Source organism: Mauremys reevesii, linkage group 13 (genome assembly GCF_016161935.1).
Source record: "Mauremys reevesii isolate NIE-2019 linkage group 13, ASM1616193v1, whole genome shotgun sequence".
In the NCBI taxonomy this organism is placed as follows: domain Eukaryota; kingdom Metazoa; phylum Chordata; order Testudines; family Geoemydidae; genus Mauremys; species Mauremys reevesii.
Window position 1 is genome coordinate 2,053,713 of NC_052635.1, and position 10,436 is coordinate 2,064,148.

Sequence of the window (10,436 nt, forward strand, 5' to 3'; positions counted from 1 at the left end):
CACGTCCTAGATTGAACCAAAGGCAATTTCAGTCACACAGATCCCGATTATCGTTTCATAAACAAATGAAAGGATCCAGTGACCTTTGGAGTTTGATTTGGGGTTAGATTTTGAAGGTATTTAGCTGCCTAAATTTGTAGATAGGTGCCTATAGGGATTTTCAGACGTACCTAGGCACCTAAGTCCCATTGGGAATTAGGCACTTTTGAAAATCCAAATAAGGACCGATGTGGATCTTTAGATGCTTAAGTATCTTTAAAACCCTGGCCCTTTGTTCTTACTCAACGCTGTGAAGGAATCTGACCCTTCATCCCTAGAGTCACTGGATCATATCTCCAGCCAGTGTCAATTGGAGTTGATCCAAGTCAGTGGGCCTGATTCCAGACAGTGTAAATTGCCCACAGCTCCACATAAGTCAATGGAGCTGAACTGAGTCACACCAGATGATGCTCTGATCCAATGAGATGTAGAATCATATCTTACCTGCTCTTTATCTTGACCTAGGAATGGGCAAGATTCTCAACCTGTGTAAATTGGCACCGCTTCATTTGCTTCACAGGAGCTGCACCAGTTTACACCAGAGAATGTTAGTGGAGAAGTGCATCTCTAATATAGGCACACTCTGAGCATTCAGTATAGTGACATCTTAAGGGTGCTGGTAGTTCTAAAGCATCTAAGGGATTTAAGAGCAAAAATCTCCCATTGATCTTCAATGGGACTTGTCCTTCTAAATCCCCTAGGTGTTGTTTTAAATCTCCCCTAAATGAATAGCATAGCTTGATATACAAATACGAAAAGTTGGTAGCAGTTTTCACATTCATTGCTCAATTTAAACACAACTCATGATTAAGCCTATTTGTATTTTTCCAAAATAATATGGGGAAGAACTTCAGTGTCATGAAGAATATTCAACCTTTCAGTAAAACAGGCTTCAATTCTCTAAGGTGATTTGTGTGAGAGCAATTCAGACTTCTTAACAACAGAGCAAGACTGGCTCTAAACTATGGACTAAGAGACAGGAATTTAGAAAAGCCTGAAAACTACTTACCCTACCAGACTGACAGAACGTTACAGAGATAGACAGATTCTGGTTCATTTCCTGGGTGTGTTTTACAGAACAGGCATTAGAAAGAATATGAGTGGAGAAAAGATTGTAATGTCAAAGAATTTGGGCTTGGCTACACTTGAGAGTTGCAGCGCTGGTCATCCAGCTGTGTAGGAGCAGCGCTGGTGTGTGGCCACACTCACAGCTACCAGTGCTGGTGTGTGGCCACATTTGCAGCATTTGCAGCACTGTTGGGAGTGATGCATTATGGGCAGCAACAAAGAATCCTGTGGCACCTTATAGACTAACAGACGTTTTGCAGCATGAGCTTTCGTGGGTGAATACCCACTTCTTCGGATGCAAGGTGGGTATTCACCCATGAATGCATCTATCCCAGCGTTCAAGTGGCAGCAACGTGCTTTTCAAAAGAGGGGGGTGGGGTGGGGTTTAGTGTGACAGGGAGCGGGGGAGAGAGAGAGAGTGGATTTTTGGAGCCAACACTGTGTGTTAGCTTCCTGCCTTGCAAAATCAGAAAATGTTCCCGACCCCTTACTCTTAATTCTTAACTGCAAACAGCCTGCATCCAACGGACTCCCTTTCTTCCCTTTGGCCCCCTGTCTGTCAAGCAAACACTCACTCCCTGTCTGCCTCATTCACAGGGGTTATCTCATTTGATTGTTCACAGTCAGGTACAGATTGATCACAGCAAACAGGAGCTGTGTTTGTTTTTTAGATAAGCAGCTCCGAGCTCCGGAGCTCCGAGTTCACAACAAAACAAAGAGAGGCTGCATAACAAAACAAAGAGTAATTTAGTTAAAAGCATTCTGGGATATCTGCTAATACCCTGGAGGCCAATAACAGCGCTGGTGTGTGTCCACACTTGATGAGCAGCGCGGGATCACCAGCGCTGCACTCACTACACCCCAAGCAGACCAGGTGTTCAGCCAGCGCTGCAGCCAGGGAGTTGCAGCGCTGGATGTGCCTTGCAGGTGTGGACAGTTACTAAGTTGCAGCGCTGGAAAGCCTCCACCAGCGCTGCAACTCTCAAGTGTAGCCAAGCCCTTTAACTTAACATTGGGAGACTGATTCATGCTTTTTCACCAATTGTTGGATGCTGCTCTTATGTTCCTAGAAAAGAGAAAGAGAACTGAACCTACCATAACAAGGAGAAGTTAGATCAGATACCACAGGGCTCTTTAAGCTAGCATAAAAATGTAAAAAATTCTCCAATTCTTGGAGGGTATAAAAAAGACTAGATGACTTTCAAAAGGACATATTTTGTAACTCAAATACAAGTATTGTGCCCAGCACAGAATTACTGGGTGAAATTCTATTTTCCATCTCATAGAGATGTTCAGTGGGAAAATAATTGATTAGTAGATAGATGCCTACTGGGAATCAATGGTAGTTCAGTGCCCAGGCACTTCTGAAAATCCCACTAGATATACACTTGTTTTTTTGGTGCCTAAATTCTTTTGAAAATTTGGTCTTAAGTTACACAGCTACATTAAGATTCATTGGAATTTGGGCACCTAAACCCCTTAGCTCATATGAAAAGCTCAGCTTTTGTTCTTACTATCCTGAATCTTGTTAGGAAGGAAAATTGGTTTTAGAGGATTGGTGTGCTAGTCTTGGACTTTGCTCTGCTACTGTCAATGCTGCATTTGTTCTGTGGATAATTGTACTATGATCTCAAATGTCTGACAGTTCTGCACTTTCAAGAGATGCAAAATTATTTTAATTGTTTCCATGAACATTAGAATTGACTAAATGTTTATTTATGAAAAATACAAGTGGAGAAAGGTCTATTACACAGAACTGCACTAGACATTAACAGATTGACTCATGCCTTCTCATTATCATTTTGTTGCTTTACTTGTAGCTATCCAGAAGCATTTCACAGATTGGGGAACAACTTTTTGTTCCCCGACTAAAGGTTTCTCTCAGAGCGAATTTCACAGTCTTGTTTCTGAGGCTGTAGATAAAGGGGTTGAGGAAAGGGTACAGTACGGTGTTCAGCAGAGCCACCCCTTTGTTGACATCCAAGGAGAAACTTCCTGAAGGCCTGGCATACAAAACAATGCAGCTTCCATAGACAACAGCCAAAGCTGTGAGGTGCGACCCACAGGTAGCAAAAGCTTTCTGTTTGCCTGTGGCTGTTGGGATTCGCAGAATAGAGAAGAAGATGCTCACATACGACAACATTATCAAGCATAATGAACTCAGCACTATAATTGTGCTCAAAATGGAGTCTGCCCTCCTAACCCCACTGGTGTCTGTGCAGGAGAGTTGGAAGAGGGGAAAATTGTCACAGAAGAAATGGTTGATCACATTTGGCCCACAGAATCTCAGCTTCGAAATCAGGAGCATCCGTAAACTTATAACTGTGAAACTTCCCAGCCATGAAACAAGGACTAGCTGGATGCAGAGTCTCGAATGCATGATGGTGGCGTATTGCAAAGGGTGGCAGATGGCAACATAGCGACCAAAGGACATGACCACTAGGAGGCAGAACTCTGTACCACCCAAGGCGAAATAGAAATATGACTGGGCTATGCAACCATTGAATGAAATGGTTTGGTTAATTGACATGAAGTTCAGCATCATCTTAGGGCTTGTGACCGAGGTGAACCAGATTTCCAAGAAAGACAAATTGGCGATGAAAAAGTACATGGGAGAGTGGAGTCGGCGATCCAGCCACACTATGAAAATGATGACCACGTTCCCTGTTACTGTGAACAGGTAGGTGAGGAGAAGAACCAGGAAGAGGAAAATTTGCAGTTTCTCACCAAGGCTGGAAAATCCCAGTAGGATGAACTCAGACACACCTGTTCCATTTCTATCCTCCATGTCCAACGTCAGCCTGGGCTGTAGAAAGAGTAAAAGTGAAAATAAAAGGCATTTTCACAGATACAGTGATATTAATGCCAGATGGAACCTTGTTAGTTTCTAATCTATGTTCATATTCATATGACATAGGATTTTACCTAGTAACTCCTCCGTTAAACCCTAACTTGTTTCCATGACCTGCTCCTCCCTGGGAACACCCTTATTCAACACCAAGTTTGTTACTGCAGCCTTTAGACTCCTCTAAACTTCCTCTACTCATGCTTGCAGCTAAATAAAAGGTGCCATTTTTTTCATAATTCTATTTCAAGGGCCCTGCAGGTCGTTTTAAAAAACACCGACAGACTGTGCCCCTGAGTTCTGTTTGAAAAACCAGTAATCTTGTATTTACCCTGACCAAACTTAAATATAGACAAAGAATTTGGTCACCTTCTAGTTTCACGCTGCTAGTGAAGTCAGATTTTATCAGAGTCTGGCAGCAATTCCCTTCCTGATCAGAGTCCAGGCGCCTGAATGACTTCTTTGATCCAGCTCCCCCTGTCCTCTGGAGACAACTGGTGACCCTTTAAATAAATGAATGAAAACAAATAAGCCATCCAGAATTCCAAGCCTCTGTGAGTCTGAGCATTCAGCAGCATAGATTCTTTTTGGACTTTTTTTTTTTTTTACAACGTACTTCATCTTAGATTCCAGGGCCTGAGGGAACCTCTCTGATCACTCTGATCATCTAGTCTGATAACATATATAACTCCAGCTGTTGAATGTCCCAAAATAATACATTTTGAATTAGAGCCTATCTGTTAGAAAAACACCTAATCTTCATTTAAAAACTACTAGTGTTTGGAGAATTGTAAATTGTTCAGATGGTTAATTCCCCCTCTCTATTCCAAACTGTGCATCTTTTTTGCGGTCTGAATTTTTCTAGCTTTGACGTCCAGTCATTTGACCTTGTTATACCTTTTTCTGCTACGCTGAAATATTTGTTCTTCATGTACAGACTTACAGACTGGGAACAAGTTACTTCTTTGTTAAGCGAGTATATTGTACTCCTTGAATACAACACGCTAAGGAATGTTTTCCAAATCTTTAATCATTCTTGGGATTCATCTCTGAACCTCCCCAATTCATTAACATCCTTCTTCAACTGTGCACTCCAGAACTAGCCACAAGTGTTCCAGCAGCAGCTGTGCCAGAGCCAAATACAAAGGAAAAACAACCTCTCTTCTCCTTCTTGGGACTTCCTGTGTTTCTACCCAAAGACGGCATTCACCTGTCTGGCCTCAGGACCGAGCTAGGTTCTCATGTTCAACTGATTATTCACCATGACCTCTCAGTCTTCTCAGTCCATTTTCCTTAAGATTTAGTCTATAATACATCTCACACAATGCAATTTCAAGTTAACATAGTCCAATCTTCACATTTATGCTTGACCTGAAGCAATATTTTTCAACCTTTCAAAGTGGGCGAACCCTTAATCAAAGTAAAAAATATTCACAACCCCATTATATTTCCTAGAAAGAATAAAATATTTATCAATGATAACAAGAAGCCTATTTAATACAACTACTACATTTGAGCACAGAAACTGAATCTTTTGATGACCCCAAATATAGTCTGTAAATTTCATTTTCTTTGCATCAGAACTATAATAAAAAGGTCAATCCCTCACAAATCCCCCAATTGCTTTTCATGTCACCACCCTCAGAGCAAACAACCAATTAGTTGTCAAAAAAACATCTAATTTACTTTCAGCATCACAAACCATAACATTGTATCTAGTAATTTCTCAATTAAATCCACAACTTGTGGTTGAAGTAGAGAATATCTTTTAAAAAGATATTCAAACTCCATTTAATGTCTTTATGTGATGGAATATCCACCACATCTCTAGGTAAATTGTCCCAATAGTTAATAATTCTCACCCTTAAAAATGTGCACCATTCTTCTTGTTTGAATTTCTCTATCCTCAGCTTCACATCACTGGATACCTTTTTCTGATAGTTTAAAGAGTCTTCTACTATCAGAACTGTTTTCCCTAAGTAGGCACTTGTATGCTATGAAAAAGTCATGTATGTAGTTTTTCTTAAATAATCCAAATAGATTGAGCTTCACTACTCTATTCTATTGCTCCAGCACGACATCTACCTTCCTGAACTTTACCTTTGTACACCTTTTCTACAGCAGTGACATAACTAATGTGGTAGCTAAAGACCCACTTGAAGAAGCCGTATGGACTGAAGAAGCTCAATCTATTTAGGTTAAACAAGAGGAGTGTAAGGGGTGACTTGGTTAGAGTCTAGCATATTAATTTGGGATGCAGGTGTGCTCTTCCACGTAGCAGAGCAATGCATAACGTGATCCATTGGATGGAAGTTGGAACAAGACAAATTCACTCTGGAAATAAGATGTGCATGTTAAGAGGGCAAATAATTAACAACTGGAACAACTTACCGAGAATTATGGTGGAGTCTCCATCAGTGACCATTTTTTCCTATGTGAATTTTTAGTGGGAATTTCTATGGCCTGGGTTAAAAAGGAGACCGGCCTGGATGTTGACAAAACTCCCTTCTAGCCTTCTAATATATGAATTTATGAACCACAGAACAGCATAGGAATAGCCATACCATAGTTTCACAATTTTACCTTTCCAGACTGACCAAGCAATTGATGCTGTCGTTTAGAAAAGAAACAGAAAACACCTTTCTCTTTCTCTGAAAATCTCTCTCTCTCTTTCTGTCTCTGTTGCTCTCTCTGCATCTCTCCTTCTCTGTGCATCTGGAGAAAATCTTTGCCTTCACCCACTCTATAAATAAGTTTTGAAAGTGTGATGATTTCATCTGAGGACTGGCAACACCAATAGAAAATTACCAGAGGCAAGAAATCTCCTAGGACAACCTGAAATGCATGATCAAATTGAACACAAAAATGGTCATCTTTATGGCTAAGATTTTTAAGATGACTAAGGCAGTTAGGTGCAGAGCTCCCATAATCTTTCCATGGGATTTAGGTGCTCAAATCCCTTATGAACCATTGATAATCCCACCATAAACTGTTAAGGGAGAACTGGGTGATTAATTCAACTTTTTTGAATTTCGCAACTTTTCATCTTTTTCATGATTATTTCCATCAGAGATTGGAATCATGCTGTCAAAGGAAACAGAAATATATTATTCTTAAACATGCATGAAGTTCTTTACCCATTTGCAAACCTTTCTGTTGATCATGTTCTAAAATAAACGGATTGTAGGTGGAATGACAGAGTAATGTGTATTTGAGAGTATAAGTGTGTGAATAATGGTTTTTGCAGATAGCTGGTAACTGAAAAAAATAAAAATAATTTTTGGTGCAACATGAAACTAATGGGAAAAAAAAGTTTGGCGTATGCAAATGATAAAAAAAAAACCTGCACATTTCTTTTGAGGCAAATAAAAAAATTGAAGTGTATAGCTTTGAATATTGACCCCATAAAATGTTTTCTATTTTTTTAAATCAAAGCAATGGAATTTTGCACTGAAGAACAGAAACATTTCATGTAGAAAATGCTGCAATGAGACATTTTGATTTTTTTTTAAACAAATGGCTAATACACTTCAGTGAAACCAACATGAATTTGCAAAACCTGTATGTGTTGCTAAATGTGCATTTGAGACCAAAAATAGTTTCAGCCACCAAAGGTCACCCACTTCTATTTCTGAGCTTCTGGATGTGTGTTGTGCCATTTTTCAATGTGAATCACTTGATATTGAGATGGGACACAATGACATTCCCTTTAGCAAATCAAATGGGAATATTGTTCTAATAGCAGACTGCTAACAGTATATTTTAGAGGCCAAGAACAGAGAACAGGTTTTTATCCAAAGATACACAGAAAGACTGAGGAAGTTCGGTGCAGTCTCCCAGAGAATGGGTGAGGAGCAACTGTCTATAATAAGTTCCTTTTTTAAAAAAAGGAATGTAGCAAACCCAGAGTATTGTACGCCAGTCAGCCTCACTTCGACACCTGGAACGATATTGGAACAACTTGTTAAACAATCCAAGTGCCAGCACTGAGAAGACACTAGTGAAATAAGGAATGGCTGGTGTGGATTTATCAAGAACAAATCTTGTCAAACAACCTTAATTTCCTTCTCTGAGAGGTTTAGTGTCCCTGTAGACCAGGGTTTCTCAAAGAGGGGCAGGGGCGGCTCTAGCCATTTCGCCGCCCCAAGCACAGCGGCACGCCGCAGGGGGTGCTTTGCCGGTCGCCGGCTGAAGAGGGGTCGCCACTTGTGTAGGGAAAGCCCCTGGCGGGCCGGGCCGGTGTGTTTACCTGCCTCGTTCACAGGTCTGGCCGATCGCGGCTCCCACTGGGCACAGATTGCTGCTACAGGCCAATGAGAGCTGCTGGAAGCAGCGGCCAGTAAGTCCCTCAGCCTGCGCCGCTTCCCGCAGCTCCCATTGGCCCGGAGCAGCGATCCACCCAGTGAGAGCCCCGATCGGCCAGACCTGCGGGTGGGGCAGGTAAACAAATCAGCCCATCCCGCCAGGGGCTTTCCCTACACAAGCGGAGACCCCTCTTTGAGAAACCCTGCTGTAGATAGAGGAGAAGCAGTAGACAGGATCTGTCTAGATAGTAGTAAGGTTTTTGACACAGCCCCACATTACATTCTCATAAGCAAACTAGGGAAACGGGGTCTAGGTGAACTTACCCTAAGGTGGGAGCACAACTGGTTGAATGACCATATCCAAAGAGTAGTGATCAGTGGTTCGCTGACAAACTCGGAGGGAGTATCTAGTGGAGTCTCCAGGGGGTCAGCCCTGGCTTTGGTACAGTTCATTATTTTTGCTGATGACTTGCATAATGGAGTAGAAAGTATGTCTATACCATTTGCAGATGACACCAAGCCATGATGTGTTGCAAGTACTTTGGAGGTCAGGGTTAGAATTCAGAACAACCTTGACAAATTAGAAAATTGGACTGAATTCAACAAGATGAAATTCAATAAAGAGAAATGCAAAATAATTCATTTAGGAAGGAAAAATCAAATGCAAACCTCCAAAATGGGGAGTGACTGTCTAGCGGGTAGAAGTGCTGAAAAGTATCTGGGGCTAATACTGAATCACAAACTGGATATGAGTCAATAATGTGATGCAGTTGTTAGAAAGGATAATATCATTCTGGGGCCTAGTAACAGGAGAGCTGTACATAGGAAATTGGGGGCAATTGTCCCACTCTACTTGCACTGGTGAGGCCTCAGCTGGAGTACTGTGTCCGGTTCTGACTCATCACATGGTAGCAAAGGGTGGATATAATGCAGTAGAAAGTGCGTCTATATAATTTGTAGATGGCATCAAGTTAAGAGGTGTTGCAAGTACTTTGGAGAACAGGATTATAATTCAACATGACCTTGATACATGAGAGAATTGGTGCTTTCATTTCAGCACCTCTTTCTTTTGAGGATTAATTATTTGTGTTCCAGTTTTCAAGTGCAAGCGTGAAAATATTTTTTCCTGACAGTACTTATTACTATGGGTGAAACAGAAAAGCAATGTGAAATTTAGAGCATCTGAAATGCTTAGTCAATCTGGTACAATGAGAATGGAAGACGGGGGGGGGGGGGGCGGGGGTGATGGGAAATCTAGAACTACATTTCATGGATCCAAAATGTGTTCTCCTTCTGCATGAGAATGAAACCAAGACCTTTTGTCATTTATTAGGAAACAGTTTTGCTGTTCAGGATAGTGTTGTTGGTCAATTCTAGAAAGAAAAACAGCATTGATCCTGGAGGCCAATGTCTTGGATTCTGGCTTGGAACTGGAGAGGCTCAGGTTCCAATCACTATTCGGCCTGATTTGAAGCTGGGAGTTGTACAGGTGTCTTTCACAGGATCTGCAGTTGAAGAATCTCTCTCTAACAATTTGTTCTGTATCTGAGAAACCTCCATACCGTGACTAACATTCTACTGCTATTGATAGACAGGATGGAAATCTGAACTCTCACCTCAGAGATAGTAGGCTATTGCATGTTTCTCTCTACAGACTAGGATATTGATCCATTGGATGGTGAGCAAGACTTGGACTCAAAAATCCTGACTTCAGAGCCTACATCAGCCACAGATTTTTTCTCAGACCTTAGGCAACTCAGTTCTTATACCCTTTCCTTAGTTATTTAGACATAAAAAATTCAGACAGTGTTGTCCTACCCCACAAGAGTGTTGTGAAATTTGCAGAAGCTGCAGTGATAACTAAAGAAGGGGTGTACAGACACCTAGTGCCAAGTGCTACTGAAAGTTGTGTAATTAAAGGAAGTTTACTCTGCTACTCTCAATGAAGTTTGAGTTCTGTGGATGATTGCACATTGATTTCCAGGGTCTGACAATTCAGCACTTTCAAGAACAGCTTAATAATTCTTACCATGTCCTTGAACACTAGCATTCAATGAACCTTTATTTATTAAAAAAACACCATGTGAATCATTATGCATAACTTGGCCACACATTAGCAGATAGATTCATGCCTTTCTATTATCCCTCCATTGCTTTGCTTGTATCTGTTTGGAAGCATG

General features: G+C 41.1%; 1 protein-coding gene across 1 annotated transcript; it reads right to left on the reverse strand.

Moving 5' to 3' along the window:
- Positions 1–2,917: 2,917 nt before the first annotated feature.
- LOC120380760 (olfactory receptor 49-like) lies at positions 2,918–3,904 on the reverse strand. Its single transcript, XM_039498699.1, has one exon. It carries the CDS (start codon positions 3,893–3,895, stop codon positions 2,918–2,920), a length of 978 nt encoding a protein of 325 aa, XP_039354633.1. The 5' UTR covers positions 3,896–3,904.
- Positions 3,905–10,436: the final 6,532 nt, after the last annotated feature.

What these genes read in the sequence shown, in the direction of transcription:
- LOC120380760 (XM_039498699.1), bottom strand. Translation starts at nt 3,895, where the DNA reads ATGGAGGATAGAAATGGAACAGGTGTGTCTGAGTTCATCCTACTGGGA.